Genomic DNA, 18,730 nt, shown 5'->3' with positions numbered 1-18,730 from the left:
TAGTTGCGCATGCTCAGGGCCAGCGCCACGCCCGTCCACCTCGCCGCGTTCCCTTCGCGCATGCTCCGTGAGGACCCGGTTGCTGCCGGAAGGGGTTGTGCGCATGCGTGGCGGCCGCAGTCGGGGCGGGGGCGCAGGCGCGCTGTGGCCGGGCAGCCGGTGATGGCGTCCGCGGTGGAGCTGGGGGGTGCGGGCCCATGAGGCTGCCCAGGCCCCGTGCACCCAGCGCAGCCAGGAAGGGGCGGCGGCGCCGCGGCTCCCACCCGCGCCATGGCGGGCGTGTTCGACATCGACCTGGACCAGCCTGAGGACGCGGGTTCGGACGAGGAGCTGGAGGAGGGGGTGAGAAGGGGCAGCCCGAGCCGGCGCGGCGCGGGGAGGGAGCGGCGCTGGGGGGCAGGCCTGAGGGCAAGGAGCGGGAGGCGGCCCGCGGGCCCGCGCCGGGGGGCATCCTGCGGTGCGGCCTGGCGGGGACGCCGCGGAGGCGGGCGGGAGCCGGGTGAGGCGGAGCGCGGCGGAGGCCGCCGCCCTGGTCCGCACAGGTGAGGCGGCCGCGCCCGGCCTGCCCAGAGCCGGCCGCGCTGCACCACACCACAGGTGCGGCCGCCCTCAGGCGGGCGGGAGCGGCCAAAGGCTGCCGGCTGCGCTAGGGCAGCGGCGTCGTGCCTTGCAGCGGGCGCGGGTGTCGGGCGGGCGGTGAGCGGGGCTTCCCCGGCCCGGCGGCGGCTGCGCCGGGCTTGCAGCAGCTTTTCCCTCGGAAGTTTTGCGCTGCGTTTCCTCGCAGGAGCGCGGAGCGTTGGTTGGATTTTTTTTTATTTGGTCGGGGTTTTGGTGGTTTGCTTTATTTATTTTTTTTATCGTCACATGTTTTAACGTCAGTGCAGAAATGCACATCTTTCTGGAACTGTGCAAAGCGGTTGCTCTAGCGCCAAAATTAAAAGCAGAGCTTTAAAGCGCTGTTAGATGTCTCTGTGGATCAACGTGCATCTCCATCCTACGCTTCCCTGAACGGTTCACCTTGTAATCTGCAGTTTGTCGTTTTGTAATCATAGAATGGAAATGTTCCTACAGATTCTGCTAAGGCTTTGGGGAAATTTTATTACAAGGTCTCTGTATATATTTTTCTAGTGGTCCTGTTGCTTTTTTATATTGTTTTGTGTATTAAACATTTGCTGTTGCTTAAACTGCTACTGCAATTATTTTTTGCTATTTAAATCCTAATGACATTCCTGGAGTCTTTGAGATAACCGGATACTCTTATCACAGCTGGAATACCTACACTGCATATGAACTGTAGATACATTGTTTGACAGCCGGCAGCTCAAACGCTTCTCAACGTGCAGGGAAAAGCACTGTCTGTCACCTCAGTGATCAATAAAGTCCTTGCTGTAAGACAATGTCTCTTGCATCACGCTGTTAATGCTGTTAAGAACAGGTTTTGAGGGGGGTGGCAAGAAAGTTGAATTTGTTCTATCTCTTGTTCCCAAATTCATCTTGGGGAACAAGTAAAAAATTAATTAGTTATTAAATTTAAAAATATTGCTATGACTGAAATTTTTATGGCATGTGGACATGAATGTGCACTGGCAACTTGAATGTGGTTTTGAGGTGCCTTTTGGCAAACAGATGAAGGAGGGTGAGAGTGGACTTGAAATTAAAACAGAGCTGAAAAGCAGGGGAATATAAGAGCAGCAAAGGGGAAGCATCAGGAACTTGTAAGGGGGAAAACTGGAGGTTATCTCTGTAGGTGTTGTGTGTCAGAAAGACACTGAAGACAGAGTAGTTGAGATCATGAAACTGGAAGTGAGCAAGGTGTAAAGTCTCGGCTGTCTTGTCTAATCTCTGTGGTGCTGGTCCCTGGTACCTTCTGAAAGCTCTGAGCCTAGCAGTAGCAAGAAGAGGTCAGCTGTAGTTTTGAGTAGGCACGGCCTTTGTGGAGAAAATGAAGAATTGTTTAAATGGGCAGTTTATTCATAAGCTGCATGGTTGGTTGTGCTAATTATTGTGGTGAAAAAAGCAGCCTTAATTTTTGTGTTTGTAATAAGTGAAACCATATGTAGCCACAGATAAAGGTCTGCTGCTCTTCCAGCCAGAACACCGCTGCATTTCTTGGGTTTGTGAAAAAAGAAGAAATCCCAAAAGTAGAGGAATGGTATCTAAAGTGAATTTTGTTCAAGTTAATACTGAGAATGAAAACCCTAGTTCACAGGGGCGAGAAAAGCATGTGTAAACTTTCCCAGAACTGTTGGGTTACTTGAGAAGCTGTTGTAGGAATGGGATGGGTGTTTATTCTCTGTGTTTGGTGACTTGTAATTGGTTTGTTGGCATCTAACGGTAGGGTCAAGGGCAGCTTTAGTGAGTTTCATTGTGAAACAGCTGTCAGTAAGCTGGATTTCCCCAGTAAATATTATCCAGACCATACAAGCCAGCAACTCTCTGGCCTGGAAGCAAACTTGACCTTTTGGACGCCATAATTGCTTGTGGTGCTACTAGGTGAAACCAGGAGTTGAAATCTCCCTCTAGATTGCCCACCAAAATAAACCAGCGTGTGTAGACTTCAGTGTTTAAATGGTTTGGAAGCTGTTGAAAGTTTCTGATTTTCTTGGGTTACTGTTTTCACCTCCCTAACATTTGAAAATGCAAAAAGCAGATCTCGATGTTTGCTTTTTTCCCCTTCTGGTCCTCTAAATTTCACACCTCACTCAATATATGGGTATCCATCCTGTAGATTTCAGGCTGTTCCTTACTCACTTGCAGTTGTTATTTTATGTACCTATTTTTAAAAATAAAAATGTTAATGTATAGTCTAAAGCTTATTAGCAGCTTGTCCATTAAGTTCTATTTTTGTTCATTCCAGCTGTCTGCTTGGTTTGCACTTCTTTTGCCATGTAGAGCCACAGTTGTAGGGAAGTATTATCTTGCATAAGGGATCAAGTTGAAAACTCTTTGAAGAAAATCTCTCTTTAAAATCAAAGTAAATTCTTTAATGGTGACTAGTTCTGATGTTGAAGTGGTTGAACCTTCTTTAGTAACATTTGCATACATTAATCTGAATGATTATTGGTCAGAAAGGATATTTAACATCAGAGTAAAGCTTAAGTCTTTCATTAGTATTGGGATTTGCCAATACAGGATAAGATACCGAATAAAACCTTCTCACTAGATTATTTGTTCTAGTGTGTAGGAATCCTGCTTCATTTATTCACATCATCTTTACTGTAATAGGTTTTAAAAATCTGTCTATAAGAGCAACTGTTAAAAAAAAAATGAGTACCTCAGTGTTTTTCAAATTCACCCCGGGGTGCAAAGTTCTTACCTCTGATAGTTCAGCCGCTGAGTCTCAATGCAGGTAAAACAGGGGTTCCCTGTGTCACTGTGGAAGTACTGCAGATCTTGCACAGAACTTTGTAGATCTCTTGTCTTCTGCTGATAAGTTATTATTCCTGGCCTTTTGGCTTGTTTGATTATATCATGTAAATCATAATTATATCTTGAACTATATTATAATTTAAGAAGTTGTAAACCACATTTTTAACTCTGCTTTTTTTTCTTCTGTTATAATTAATCTTCCTTCTACCCCTCCCATCCCCAGGGTCAATTAAGTGAGAGCATGGACCATGGAGGAGTTGGCCAATATGACCTGTAAGTTGCTGCTAGAAAATGTTCTGTATCATTCATGCCAACTACATATAACTTCTAATTTTGTTACATTGTTAAGTTAAATAGAAAAAAATTGTCACTCTTGTTCAATTTTGAGTTGTTTCTAGTCCTTTGACTATTTCTTCACATAAAAATTTGTGAACTGTATCTTGAAATAAAATAATAATAATAAAAACAAATTCTGTCCAAACTTGCTGTTTGTCTTTTAATCCTTGTTTCTCCCAACGTATCTCTTGTACTTGGCTGATATTTGTAATCCGAAGATAATGTGCTGTCTGCAGAACATGGTATGTTCTGTTCATGCTCTAAAGGCTCCAGTGGCAGATCTGCATAGCAGTCTGAAGCAGATGAGACTTCAGAAGCTCTGATTTGAAGTTCAGGACACAGCTACCTTTAGCATTACTTCATTTATAGATTTCCAGATTGTTTCAGCATACTAAGTTGTGAGAAGAAAGCAGTGATATTTACTTTAGCAGGATCAATCTGTTAGTCTTTGGCAGAACTGTAGCATAATTTAGAAGCATCATTAAATTATGGATCAGTCTTTTGTGGCATGTTCAGAGTTGAGACTTCTTTTGTATTGCAGCTTTTTCTGCAAAGTATTTGTGTTACAGGAGTGTTACCATGACTGTTGGGGTTGCTGAATGTCATCTGAAACTTAAACACAACTTGCCTTCTCTTTATTTGAGGTCTTATAGGAATATCCAAGTCAGTTTGAGGCTTTGGGCTTTTAAACTGAATTCTGGTGTAATACAGAGATTATGCATTAAAATAAAGGGATTTGAAGGAAATCTTGATACTGTAAATCCCCCAAATTTACAGGTAATCTTTTTTGTGCAAGTTGCAACTTACTGCTTTGCATGCACCTAAATAAAACTTCTGATGCTGAGAATTCTCCAAATCTCCCAGTCAGTCAGTCAGTGATGTCAGATACACTGTATGCTTTTCAGAAAGTAATTTGCTTGCTTAGTTTCATTTGATTGATTTTTTGAGTACTAGGTAGTCTTATATTGTTGTTTCGGTTTTATCCAGTGGCATGGAACATTGTGAAAAATTTGAGATTTCAGAGACTAGTGTAAACAGAGGTCCAGAAAAGATCCGCCCAGAGTGCTTTGAGTTACTGCGCGTACTTGGCAAAGGTGGCTATGGAAAGGTAAGGAACTCTTTTCTACAGAAGTAAACCCATTACACTGAAGGTGGTTAAAGGGTTGGTGCTGTGGGACTGAGGTCCCTGCCAGAGCCTCGCCAGCTGGTGGCAGTAGAAAATGTCCCAGCCTGGTCCTGGTTCAGATCGCTACCTCTTCTCCTTCAGGTAGTGTTGCAGTCTGTGGGTGATCTCATCTCTCTTTTGCAGAACTTGGATTTTTAACTTATGATGCAAATGTGGTCATAATGTGTTTGCATTTGTATTGTGTTGTGTAGGTATTTCAAGTACGAAAAGTAACTGGAGCAAACACTGGGAAAATATTTGCCATGAAAGTTCTTAAAAAGGTAACCTGAATGTTCACATTTCACTACAGCTTGAATGTTAAAAAAAAACCCAAAAAACAACTACCCCCCCGTTAAGCTTTTACAATTATCTAATTATTTCATTTACCAAAAATAAACTTTATCCTATATACAGTTGTTATTCAGGTACAGTTGGAATCAGAATTAAACTTGAAATTGTTCTGGCTGTGTAATTCTTAGCAGCTAGTTTAAATAGGCCAGGAGGTCCCTTCCAACCTACATATCTTATAATTCTATGAAATAAATAAAGACTTAAACTTCCACAAGAAACCTCTCACATTATGTATCTATTGTGGTGAAATGTTCTTTATTTTATGTTGCTGACTCATATGTAGTGTTGCGATTTAGTAAACTCGGAATTGGAACTAAATACAAAAGTTGGCCTTCTTTAGCATGTTCTTGTGCTGACATATCTCTGCTTTTTGTAGGCAATGATTGTAAGGAACGCAAAGGATACAGCTCATACAAAAGCAGAGCGGAATATACTGGAGGAAGTGAAACATCCCTTCATTGTAGACTTAATTTATGCCTTTCAGACTGGTGGAAAACTCTACCTCATCCTTGAGTATCTCAGTGGTCAGTATATGAAATTCTGTTACCTGCTCATAGATATCTTACATAATCAAGAATTTGGATTTCTTACTCTATCTGTAGAAGGCCAGCTAACTATTGGCATGGTGTCTTAAAATGTAAAATCAGTTTGTAGCGAAAATACACAGAATAACATTATTAAACTTTCTAATTCAATGCATTAAAAATGAATGAAATGTAAATAGTTATTTCTCATGACACTACATGAGAGGAGGGTTTTCTGTACCTTTTCTTCCATCAGGCTTGTAATTCCTCTATGTCACACTTAGATTCTGTGCAGTCACACAGAGTACCTGAGATTTTAGTCCTTGCAGATTCTTTGTGAAAGAAGAAAGTGTTATCATTATTTCATGGGTAGGAAACCAAGATACAGATTAGAAGAAATTTGCCTAACCTGTAACAGCAGAAAACACAGGGACAGAAATGCTGTTGGCTTTTTCAACATGCTCTGATTTCTTCTGGGATTTCTTTTGGAATTTCTTTAGGTTGCTGGAATTCTCAGAATAACAGGATAGCAAGTTCTCAGCTGTTTTTTGTGAAACAGCTTTTTGTAGAGCAGGACAGAATACCTGATGATTATAGTTTTTCTAGAAAATAAGACTTTTAACTGACTAAAAAGGATATGTTAACTAGAGTATAATATGATTTTACTCACAACAGGAGGAGAACTATTTATGCAGTTAGAGAGAGAAGGGATATTTATGGAAGACACTGCCTGGTGAGTGAAACAATTCTGGTAAATTAATAGTTTTGGGGTTTTTTTTCAAGTGCTTAAACTGTATACTCTAACTTGAAAAACTAGATATAACTACTCATTCATTTCATAGTCTAGTGAAAAGAGCAATTAACTGGGTTTGGGAAGATACATGTGTTCTGTACTTACCAGTTTGTGCTGGTGTAACTCCAGTCTTACTACAGAAGAGGGTCCACTGCTGGTTGCTGTGTGAGGCTGTATTCCATATGGTTGTGGTAAAGGAAATGGTTTGGGTGATGAACAAAAGATTGTAAAAGACTTGCTGTAAATTTCTTGTCCTTCTCTATCCACACACCATTCTATCAGCCAGTTACAGAATTTCCAAGTCACTGTAATGGCTGTATTTGTGTGTGAAGTGATAAAAGTATTTATGCTAATGAAGGAGAAAAAGCCTTTTGAGTAGTGGTATTTTACATATAGACAAGTTGAAATTGTCCCTTATTGATTAGGCTTCACAGAACTGAATACAGTTATGTCTTCCCACAGTGCATCGCAGTAATGCCTTAGAAAAGCTTTGATGTACTCTGCCTGCTGCCCGTTACATTCCTAGCCTCAATTTACTTTTTCTTCCACATAGCCATCCAGATGTGGCAGTACAGATTGAATCATATTTCAAATACTAACTAGTAAATTCAGATTCCTCCAAATATATTCATGATAAGATAGTTACTGAACAGGTAAGTCTAATGCTAATGGTGTCATTTTGTAGTTCATCTTGGAGTCTGTATCCTTTTAACAAACCGGCCTCAAAGGCATCATGGTTTCTCTCATTTAGTCTCTCACACACTTCTGATGACGCTTTCAAGGAACCGTTGCCATGTATGTAATAGTCTTGCTGCTTAAGATGCTTTGCATGATTGAATATGTCTAATTTTGTGGCGTATGTTTCCTTACAGCTTTTACTTGGCAGAAATCTCAATGGCACTGGGGCACTTGCATCAAAAAGGAATCATCTACCGTGATCTGAAGCCAGAAAATATCATGCTTAATCACCAAGGTAGAAATACAGCAACAGTTACGTTACTGGTCATTTGAAAACAATTCTTCAAAGGTCACAACTTTCACTGTTACGTGAATTTCTTTAGAACAATGTCATGTTCCTCATCCCTCTCAGTATAACTGAAGAATTGCCAAAGCTAATTGCTTGCCTTTAAACACAGCTGCTTTGGCTTTAACAGCCCACAGCAAGCTTCAAGTTCCATGTGTATAGACACAGGCATTTTTTTGAATGGTTGACTTGCTACAAAGACAACTCTTTGTTCTGAATTACTCAGGGCACTTTACAATTTGTTCAAGGTTCTCTGAACTTTGAAGAAAGCAGCAACATTTGATATCCTATTTTGTTATCTGAATGATGCTCTACAATCTTTAAATACATTATATGCGAATAAGGTTTGGTAGTTTGTCTTGTTTCTCTTCAAGTGGCAATGGTTTCTTATGCAGGTGTAATGCAGAGGTTTTATCTGCAAGTGTGATTACCTCATTCTGGTTTATAGCTGTATCGCTTTGTCAGACTATTGAAGATATCTGGAAGTAGTTCAGAATTACTATATATCCCTGTTAAAAATTCCTGGTTTTTAATGTTACTTACACAAATCTTGGAATTCTGGCAAGTCTGAAATTTTATATATTTAATTTCAGGTCATGTAAAATTGACTGACTTCGGATTATGTAAAGAATCTATTCATGATGGAACAGTCACACACACGTTCTGTGGAACAATTGAATACATGTGAGCTGCATGATGAAATAGAAAAGTATTACTCTGGTCTGGGGGTAAAGACTAAATTTTGCCTTTTTTAACTGATGGTTTCTATGCTCAGTCACGAAGGGAAATTTTACTTGATAAGTGTGGTTTTGTTTGAAAACTTGCAGTCAAAATTAGAATTAAGCTTGTTAAAATACTTTCATATTTTCATTTTTTCTGATTATAGGGCCCCTGAAATCTTGATGAGGAGTGGGCATAATCGTGCTGTGGACTGGTGGAGTTTGGGGGCACTAATGTATGACATGCTGACTGGAGCAGTAGGTGCACAGTTATAATTGCATGTATTTCTCTTTGTAGCTTTTGTAGTTATCTGTATTCTAATTCTGATGCATGTGTAAATACACATATATTTGTATATATACAGACTGCAAGAAATAACTAAAATACAACTACACTGATGCTGACTACTGTCATGAGCTGCTCTCATTCAGTTATTGGGCACTCCCGTTTGCAGTAGTTTTACCTGCTTTCTAAATTACTGAAGTGAGTTCTGTGTACACAAATAAGAGATCTGAACAAGTCGTATTTTTCCTCCCATATCAATGGTGCTTTCCAGCCTCCTTTCACTGGGGAGAACAGAAAGAAAACAATTGACAAGATCCTCAAGTGTAAACTCAACTTGCCTCCCTACCTCACACAAGAAGCCAGAGATCTGCTTAAAAAGGTAGAATTTTAATGAATGTCAGTACTACATGTGTACGTAGAAAATAGAAATGTAATGGTACCACTACAGCTATTGAGTCCAAGCTTGTTTTATTACTAAATAAGTCAGTTTTGTTTTGCATGGTCCAAAAAGTGATTTTCCTTGAATATACAATTGTTTTCTAACGAATGCAGATTGTTCTGCATTAATTCTGCATGGTATTCATTCAGATGATGATTCATGTCAAAACTAGTCTAGTCATAACAGTATAACTAATTTTGCTTTTTTTGGATATTTCTCATGAAGCTGCTAAAAAGAAATGCTGCCTCACGTCTAGGAGCTGGTCCTGGAGATGCTGGAGAAGTTCAGGTAACTTTGGCTTAACTTGAGAATTCTTAAATTACCTCATGAAAATAAAACAGCTTTGAGGGTACACTGGGGAAGGAAAGTATGTCTGTCTTGAAGTGTAATGAGCAAAGAGGCAGCCCCATGTGACAGCTGATCAAATGTGAATGCTTTAAAGCTTAACGAAAGCAGCTGTCTTCCTCTTTGATAATTACAAGATTTGGAAAGTAACTTTTATTCTTTAGCTCTCTCTTCCAGTAAATCTTTTCTAGTTGCACAATGCTAATTGTACAGTCAACAACATAAGAGCAATGATACTCTGGCAGTCTGACAAAAAACCTGCCAGCCCTTGCATCTAGTGTAGCTTTTCCAAGGGCATTAGTTTGCATTCAGCATTGCATGGTTAGAAGTTAAGGCAGAGGCCTGGTTCTTGTTGCTTCCAGCTTAACTTTTTTTTTTGTGGTGTGATTAACAATGTATTAGAGAGTCCTCCTTCTTTCAGTTTTGATAATTTGTCATTAATGCAGTGTCATTATTTTTAGATGTCTAACTTTTAAAGTTGAAAAATACAGAGATGTTTTGCATGTAAATTGGCTTTTTCTAATACTTTAAAGGAAAACATGATAGGGATATGACCTGGAGGCATGGTATGAATTTTCAGCTCTTCCAGCTACTCTGATGTAGGGCTGCAGAATATACTACACTAGACCCATACGTGATTTTGGAAAGAAAGACACCATAGAGAAGGTCTGAAAGAAGATGCTTAATTCTTGATTTATACCCAGAAGGCAGGTTATGACTCTGTGCTATTCCTCACTCTTACAGGCTCACCCATTCTTCCGACACATTAACTGGGATGAGCTGTTGGCACGAAAAGTGGAACCTCCTTTTAAACCCTTATTGGTATGTAGTCAGAACACTGCGAGATATTCCTTGTATCTTTAGGAAAAGGCCTTTAGTAAAGGTCTTAAACAATGTGGAATCTAAAACTTACAAACGTTAATTTTTGCAAACTGGAGTGCTACTGATTTCTCGCACTTTAAACAGTTAAATGCATCAACTTTAGTTACTGGTTCTCAGATTCACTCTTGTCAAATTAAAGATAACAGATCTACCACCTGATCTACTACCTGATGCTGGTAGTAGATCAGGTTTTTTTGTTGTGAGAACTGATGCTGTATCAGCACTTAAAAAAACCTTATTTTAAGTCTCCACAGAGTATGAAATACGGGCTCTCAGGAGCACGCTGTTCTGTCTTACTACTCTGTGGTCACGGTACTCATCCGTCACTGGAATAGGATCTTGTTTCTTTTATGTGAGAAGGTGGCAAAAATCAGCTAAGAGCTAATTTATCCTTCTGCTAAGTCTCCTGGAGGAAGAAGGTTCTGCTTCAGATTTAATTCCTCCTGCTTCTAAACTATAGGTTAAACAGACTTCTGAGTGCAGTTACCTCTGAATTTCTGCTTCTAAACATTATACAGTAAGTCGGTACTCAGTTGAAACTAAGATGATAGTTGCTAAGCAAAACTAAATGAAATCCCCTAATCAAGCATATTGCATGTTTGCTTATTAATGTTTACAATGCATCTTTTGTGTGTTATAGGCAGTAATTAAAGTTTCCCTCAAACCAGTGATGTGATGAATAAGCCTCTATTATCCTGTCTTGTATGCTGGTGATGTGGGGTGTCTTTTTTTCCCCTCTGGGTACAATTAGCTAGAGCAGCAATGGGCATTGCTATCCCAATAGTTCCTGCTATCCCAATAGTTCCTGACTACTCAAAAACTCTCACTTCCAACTGACATAGGCATCGCTGATGTTGAGCATACTGCAGCATGGGGACTCCAGACTTTTTATTCCTACCGTTTTGAATTAAATTCAGAATGGCCCAAGACTGATATTTCCAAGTGAATTATCTGAACATAGTTTGGGGTTTACCTGTTATTAGCAAATTTTATGAAAATTACTTGTACAAACCAGATGGCTTTTGAAAATGTACTTTCATGGTAGGGTGAAGGCCTGCATAAATAAATAGATATTGCCTTTTCAGTTACACTTAGGAAGGATCTTGGAATTACGTCTGTTACTCTTTAAACCATATTCTTCATAGTCACTTATTGCAGAGTTGTCATCTGTCCCTCACAGTATAAACACCTCTTTATCTGCAAAAATGGGATGAAATTATCTCGAGAGGCATCCAAAAACTACTAGTTGCAACTGTTCTATACTAGTTGTGACAAGGGCTGAACTTGCAAGAAACTGACATTGCGTTTCTAAAAGTTTTTGTCTGTAATTTGAGATTTTTTTTTTAAAGGCATCTTTTTAATTTGTGTTCCTTTTTGATCCATAATTTTTTGCCCCTCCCCCTTGCCTTTATTTCTCAGTGTCAGTGCCCATAGTGACCTCCCACTGGCAGCGACAGGAATCCGACACCACTCCAGGGTTTTACTACAGCAGAGCTCTGCCAAAAACCTATGGAATGAACTCCATCCAGAGGCTACACTCATCACCGCTAAGCCATTTGGTTGATATCTGTAATATAAACCCTTAATCATTTTGTTTTTGCAAAGCAATCTGAAGAGGATGTGAGCCAGTTTGATTCAAAGTTTACACGACAGACACCTGTTGATAGCCCAGATGACTCTACTCTCAGTGAAAGTGCCAACCAGGTCTTTCTGGTAAGTGAAACAAGGACAAGTGTGTAAGGACTGTGGAGAGGTATGTTGCGTTATTTGGGAACAGTGGGGCATTTCAGCTGAGTTAGTTCTACTGAATCTTAACACCTGATACTTGAAGCAAACTGTCATAATTTTAAACACCCATTCTGCAACAGGTTTGAAATGTTCTAAGGGCTTTGAAGATACTTTGGTTGTTGCTGACGCTTTCTTTATACAGATAAAACAGCCAACAAATGTTGCTTATGTTCTGAAATGTCAGCATTCTAATTCATAGTTATGTTATGAACCCAGGACATGTCATTGCTTTCATAGTCCTGCAGCAAGAACAATGTCCATTCTATAGAGCAAAATTAACTAAATTGAGTATGCCTTTGGGAATCTGTGATCTGAGTAGAAATAGCTGGGGTGTGCAGGCACCTGGGTGAGGAACTCCCTAAAGTCCTGCTGTTTGCTTCAGGAAGTGAGTACAAGTTCTTATGTCTCCATTTACTTTCCCTTTTATAATTTTCATTCACTATATCATGCCAATCAAAACTGCACAATTGACCATAAAGGTGAATCTTGCCTGGAAGTGACAGCGCCTTCCTTCCTGTTTTGCAGGGTTTTACATACGTGGCTCCATCTGTACTTGAAAGCGTGAAAGAGAAATTTTCCTTTGAACCAAAAATCCGATCACCTCGCAGATTCATAGGTAGCCCCAGGACACCAGTCAGGTATCTCTTTTTCTTTTTCCCCTCTCTTTTTTGTAATATACTTTTCAGCAAGTACCTGAAATAGATCTGCACTAGATCTTACTTCTCAGTAAGCCCATCACTTCCATCAGAAGTGCAGCACTGATCCTATTCTACAAACCACATTATCAGAGACAAATCCATGGCGTTTGGCGCACATGTACTAATTTGCTTGCTGTTCAACGCTGATAGAGCCTCACAGTCTGGTGACTTTGGTACACCAGCCCTCTAGAGCTGTTTCAGAACATCCTAAAGATGTCACTAAAGAATCACGTTAGTAGAAAAAATCCCTTCTGCAGTCATCTAGATATATATCCTCATTACTCCAATGAGAGAGTTTTACTTCACCAGAGATTGTGGTAGAAATGAAACATGGAAACTTTCTTAAACTTTTGGAAGTAGAAGGAAGAATTAGAAATGCTTCTCAGTAGGCATTTGAGTTCAGCTTCCTGCAGTGTAAAGGACACACCTTGGTGCTATGTGTATCTTCATCTCTGATTTTTATATTTCTTGTTTTAAAGCCCTGTAAAGTTTTCCCCTGGGGAATTCTGGGGAAGAGGTGCTTCTGCCAGCGCATCAAATACTCAGACACCTGTGGAATATCCAATGGAAACAAGCGGAATAGAACAAATGGATGTGACAGTCTGTGGAGAGGCCTCGGCACCACTTCCAATCCGGCAACCAAACTCTGGGCCATACAAAAAACAAGCTTTTCCCATGATTTCCAAACGACCAGAGCACTTGCGCATGAATCTATGACACCACCATTTTTTTAAGCCTTTGAAGGTGGAAAACAAAGAACGGACATAAGCCCCCTTGATGTTGAAAGAAGAGGGCTTGTATGGTTTACTTTTAAAAAGTGACAGTATCAAAGAGTCAGTCATTGCACAGAGCGACTTGGAAAGCAAAGCAAAACGGATTTTTTTTTCAGTCAATCAATGGTGCATAAAAAAACTCTAGAAAATGGTATTGCAGAACTCTAGGCACATCATCTAACTGATTCGCAGTGACATCTTCTCACCTTATCAAGGATTTTTCAGCTTGATAGCTCGAAACTGACAGTATTAAGGGTCAGGATGTTGCTTCAGAATCACTGGTCTAGTCATGAATGTGTCAAGGAGGGTTAGCCCTTTCACTAGGCAAAGTATGAAATGCCTACATGCTTGCATCTGAGGAATAATTAGCATGCAAGCTTGGTTAAGCTGTTTCCTGCAATGGGGTGGAATCAAAGATGAAAGATAAAACTAATTGGTAGCTCACAGTCAAAACATAATGAGTTTTTTTATATATAAAAATATATATATTTTTCAAATAGATTTTTTGATTCAGCTCATTATGGAAAGTATCCCAAAATTAAAACACAAAATAATTGGTTGCCGCGAAGAAAGTAAAAGCTCTAGTTCTGATTCTTCTCCTTATGAAACAACAAATCAATAAGCGGATCACTAGATTACCAACTTGGCAATGTGGGGTGGGAGAGAACTATTTCACTTGCTTACCCAGCTGAAATACCTGTTCCTGCAAAAAGAAATGGATCTAATCAAATGGCAATGCTGCTATGTTCTAGGCTTAACTGGAAGCCATGGGCTCACACACGTCCTGCTTATTTCATCCTTGTCCTCAGCAGACATTTCACTGGGAAACATCACTTTTGTATACGCTAATCCTTCCACGGAGACAGCTGAATACGTTCAGATTCTTACCCATATAAAAAAATCAGGAAAAAGTGCATCGGAATACAAGGTCAGTAGAAACATGTAGAAAGTACTACAGGAAACAGCCAAATGCTACGTGCTGTAAGAAAATAAACCTTTTTCTAACCAGTGGGTAAGAATTTGAGGATTTCTTTATTTTTTTTTTTTAATCACATTTTGCTGATGGGAGTTCCCTGCCATGATACATTTCTAAATTCATCAACAGTTTTTTTCTATGCTGGGGCAATAAATTTGCTGACTGTATGAGAAAAGTGTTAAATGGCCTTTCAGTGAATGTCTTCCACAGTGGGTCAGAACTTTAGCAACTTAATTTAGGAAACATGTTCTAAGGGCACTATTTATGTTTTTGAAATTGTCACAATCTGTACAAATGACTTACAGGTACAAAGAATAAAATAAAGGTAACTTTACCTTAATTAAATACTTCCTGCCTTAAAGAAAGCATTTCCATGAACATAGCTGGTGAAAGGGTTAATATCTGCAGAGCTTTACACTAGTTAGCGTGTGTATGGTGTGTGCGTGTGTGTGTATATGATCATGCAACTGCATACAAGTCCTGTCACTTTTTGCCTGCCACACGTTGCATTATCTTTAGTCAAACTGTGCAAAGTCTACTTCTAGTGTTTCACAACAGTAGGGATTTTTTTATAGATTCTGCTTACTCTGTGTATACTGAATCTTTTTGAGCCATAGGATCCAAGCCATAAAACTCTCTACCATGTTGAATCCAATCAGAGTGCTGTTTTTCTCAAATGTGCAAGTCAGAAGGATTGATCGATATCTTGTCGATACCAACAAAGAACCAACAAAAAAGATGGTTATGAGTGAGCAAAAAGAAGCTTTTTTTTTTCCTCTTCTTCCTGACAAGCCTTTTGTTAGAAAATTTATTTTTTGAGTTTTACAAGGAAAATCAACTTACCTTATAGTGACATAAATTGTACTGGCAAGTTACCATTTTTCATTTGGTAATAGGGCCACTGGTGACATGTTGTGAAACTGAAATCAAAGTGCTGATACGTGTTTGCATAATGCATATTTGCAAATATGCAACACTTGAAGCTGTGACTCTCTGTGCCACTCACTGACATCGGTTTCCCAACATGTTTACTAAAGATAAAGGAACTTTAGAAATAATATATGTTTCTTGAGGCAGATCCCTCTTGATCCTAGTCACAGCTAACAGTTGCTTTTAGGTTGGCTGGATGTAATTGTCCAGTAGAATTGGTTTAATATGGCTGGCAAGAATGGCAAGAGTTGTTTGTCTGAGTTCACTGATTAATTACAACTACAGTTCATCGGTTTTATAAGTAAATTTCATGTACTGACAATGTTTCATCCCATAGATAATAAGTTTAATTCCCTACCATAACTGTGAAACTTTTGGAGTGTGACTCAGACAGCAAGCACACACTATGCAATATGGTTTATCCTGTATTTATTTGTAAAAATATCAGACATAGATCCTCTATATATATATATAATAGTGTCAAAATTACTAGTTGTGAACTAAGGGGAGTGGAGTTCTAGCTCCTGTCTGGCTATTTCAGATAAGTGCAGAATGCATTGAATATTGGAGAGCTTAACAAGTGCTTTCTTTTGTTCATTTAAAAATGTCTTAAATTTTTCATTAGAGTATAGAATCTTATTTTTTTTATTTTGTACAAGCTGCGCTTTTTTAATTATAATCACTGAAAAATTCACTATAATTTGATTTTATAGGATTTTTGTAGCATTACAAAAATATAGTAAAACTGAGGTTAATACCTGTTGTGGCTAACCATATAAAAGTATTAAATCTTAAACTTGAACAAAAGTCATATTTTTTTTTACTAGATGTTAAATAGGGGACTGTTTTGTTCTGCAGGTCATTATCACAAAAGGTTCATAGGTCAGCTGTGTTACCAGCAGTTTTTCTTTCCCATTTGATGCAGAAACTATTCTGGTACAAGATATTCAGGATTTCATAATTCTCTGTGGGAGTGATGCATACATTTGATGCCATTCGTGTACTAAATTGTAATTTTGGGAATGCTGGAATAATTCCTACCAAGACTGTCTTAATTGTGCCATCTGACATTTGAATGTCATCCTGGTATTAGCTCATAATAAAAGATTAAAATAAATGAGTCAATTGTTCTTTTGAATATCCCTTTTTTTTTTTTGGGTCTCGCTATTTAAAAGCTGAACTGCTGGAGAACATTTAATATTTGAGTCCACTCTATCTACACAGTTGATGTTTACTCTGGGTCTAGTCTCTTTTTAATACGTATTTCCATTCTCTTACTGTTAATCAGAAGGTGCATCAAACATTGAGGGAGACCGCTGTTGTTAGGATATCTACTGGGATTTCGGGGTCTTGGTTGGCTTTTATAAATCCTGTCTCTACAGCAAGATAGTCACTGTTTCAGCTTCCCAGCTTAGAGGGAAATCCTTTACTCTGAGGGAGTGAAGGAGAAGTGATTAAGAACAAGGCAAATTATTTATATAGTCTTCCTGCAGATCGTTGATGATATACTGTATACAGTTCTTATATATGAAATATATGAACCTCCACAGATTGTTCTCTTCTAGATTAACTTGGCTTTGTAGCTGTCTTCAAGAAACAGACTTGAGCTGCCTTAGTAGAAATAAAAGTAATCCCTATTCTGTTTTTCATCTTTCACAGTTTACTGGAACTAAATATACTCAACTGCTGAGTAAGATGGATGCGAATAGCAACTAAATGCAAATTTAAACATATGCTAATCCAAGTGACCTATTTTTTTTATATATACATATATTTTTTTTTTTTTAGGAAGTAGGTAGGCCTCAAGTCTTAACTGTGGATCTAAATCATTGTCTTTCATGACAGCTTTGAAGGGAAAGGGAGGAAAGAGGAATTCCACTGAGAACTTAAAGGACCTGACAGATGCTAGTTCTGATCAGTTGTACCAAGGGCTGGCACCTTCACCAAGGTTCTTAGGCTCTTAAAAGAGTGCCTGTGGATTGCCACTTGTCATCCTCTTTTCTGTTCTGTCTCCTGCAGTCAGATGTGTGCTGGGTGTCTGTGTGTCTGTCTGTGTGGAAAGCAGGGCAGCTACCCTGGCCTGAGTGAGCTTAAGAAGGAAGAGTTGAATCTTAATTGCATGATGCTGACAAGTGGATCAGAGAGGATGTCATTCATGGATGAAAGTTACTTGCTTTTTTTCCTCTCTGTAACTAAGATGAGAATGACTTTTCATTTATGAAGTGTAAATCCTAACTGGTTGATCAAAATCTCTTTTTAGTTCTTTGCTTTTTAATAAAATGTGTTTGATAATATTACTGGGTTTGGATAATTTTCACTGTATCTTGAAGGGAAAAAAAATCATCAACAGAGAGAATAAAAGACAAATTGTTCCCTGCTCCTATCTCTGCCCAATATCTACCCTGACTTAGTAAGGTGGTGTTACTACTGTGTGATAGACAAAGACCAAAGGATCAGCAACAACCCAGGGCTGACTTAAAGCACCGACGCCATGTTTTGTTGTGCTCCATTAAATAGTCCTTGGTGAGCTTTACAGGCCACATGACACTGACAAGTTCTTGTGTTGAGGTTTTTTTTTCTTAAGTGTAGTACTTCTAAATTAGTTTCATATTTTTTAGTAATAATGCTGGTCTTGCTTGAGGTCTTAATTCCTCAGCGTAGAGTATCTGGCTCAGATACTGACCTACCTATTGAGGTGAGTAGTTGATAAATAGTTCCATTCTATAGAAAAAGAAAATTCAGGTTAATTTCTTTCAAACTTCCCCGTATGAAGCATCTGCACTCACAATCTGTACCTTCCCAGTTAAGATTCCAGGAATGCACATGGTGGTTTAGACCTATTGTTCTAAAAAGATTTTTGCAAAGCTGTCACAGACTACTGGAATTCTGATGAATGGCTGCCCATTCCAGGTAGGTGGTGAATTTAATCAAAAATCTAACCAATAAACTTCCTAGTATGAGGAAGTGCATTTCCTTGTTCTAACGTCATCATGTCTAAGTCTGATGAACTTAGGTTATATTTTCTCTGAGAGGATTTTTTAATTAAAAAGTGATTAAGCTGTTGGTATTGGCATTTCAGGAAAAGCTAATCCAGGGTAAGTTACAATTTTTGGTTTGCCCAGTATTTTAGGAAGGGTTGGTTATTACATCTGCCCTTCTAAGCTGTGTATTGGGCTTAGTCATGCATTTTACTCACACAAGCAGAGCTTTTTTTAAAGGTGTTACTTGTTGACTAAATTAAGTAGAGCACTCATTGTGTTTACACAGTACCCACACAATGCCTGTGTGAAGAGAGAAAACTTAAAACTCTCTTTAGCTCAACCATACGTTCA

The 18,730-nt window shown here is 39.0% G+C and overlaps 1 protein-coding gene across 5 annotated transcripts; it reads left to right on the top strand.

The window, feature by feature from the left end:
- The first annotated feature begins 97 nt into the window (after positions 1 to 97).
- RPS6KB1 (ribosomal protein S6 kinase B1) lies at positions 98 to 16,518 on the top strand. 5 transcript variants are annotated; one of them, XR_003989599.1, is made up of 15 exons: positions 98 to 342; positions 3,593 to 3,642; positions 4,693 to 4,813; positions 5,083 to 5,151; positions 5,598 to 5,745; positions 6,421 to 6,478; positions 7,411 to 7,511; positions 8,156 to 8,246; positions 8,449 to 8,539; positions 8,839 to 8,946; positions 9,232 to 9,294; positions 10,096 to 10,173; positions 11,653 to 11,946; positions 12,547 to 12,659; positions 13,199 to 13,545. XR_003989599.1 is itself a non-coding variant. In XM_030472874.1 (15 exons), exons 1-15 carry the CDS (start codon positions 271 to 273, stop codon positions 13,434 to 13,436), a joined length of 1,509 nt encoding a protein of 502 aa, XP_030328734.1. In that variant the 5' UTR covers positions 98 to 270; the 3' UTR covers positions 13,437 to 16,518. The 5 variants fall into 5 exon arrangements, 3 of the variants coding, with proteins under 3 accessions (XP_030328734.1, XP_030328736.1, XP_030328737.1); XM_030472874.1 differs by having other exon boundaries at positions 11,839 to 11,946; positions 13,199 to 16,518; XR_003989600.1 differs by lacking the exons at positions 10,096 to 10,173; positions 11,653 to 11,946; positions 12,547 to 12,659; positions 13,199 to 13,545 and having other exon boundaries at positions 8,449 to 8,543; positions 9,232 to 9,271.
- The last annotated feature ends 2,212 nt before the right edge of the window (positions 16,519 to 18,730 follow it).

Source organism: Strigops habroptila (genome assembly GCF_004027225.2).
Source record: "Strigops habroptila isolate Jane chromosome 13 unlocalized genomic scaffold, bStrHab1.2.pri S16, whole genome shotgun sequence".
NCBI lineage: Eukaryota > Metazoa > Chordata > Aves > Psittaciformes > Psittacidae > Strigops > Strigops habroptila.
This window is presented reverse-complemented; position numbering and strand designations above follow the sequence as displayed.

What these genes read in the sequence shown, in the direction of transcription:
- RPS6KB1 (XM_030472874.1), top strand. Translation starts at nt 271, where the DNA reads ATGGCGGGCGTGTTCGACATCGACCTGGACCAGCCTGAGGACGCGGGT. An exon ending in ACGAGGAGCTGGAGGAGGGG is followed by an intron (nt 343 to 3,592) that starts GTGAGAAGGGGC and finishes TCCCATCCCCAG; the next exon opens with GGTCAATTAAGTGAGAGCAT. An exon ending in AGCCCCAGGACACCAGTCAG is followed by an intron (nt 12,660 to 13,198) that starts GTATCTCTTTTT and finishes CTTGTTTTAAAG; the next exon opens with CCCTGTAAAGTTTTCCCCTG.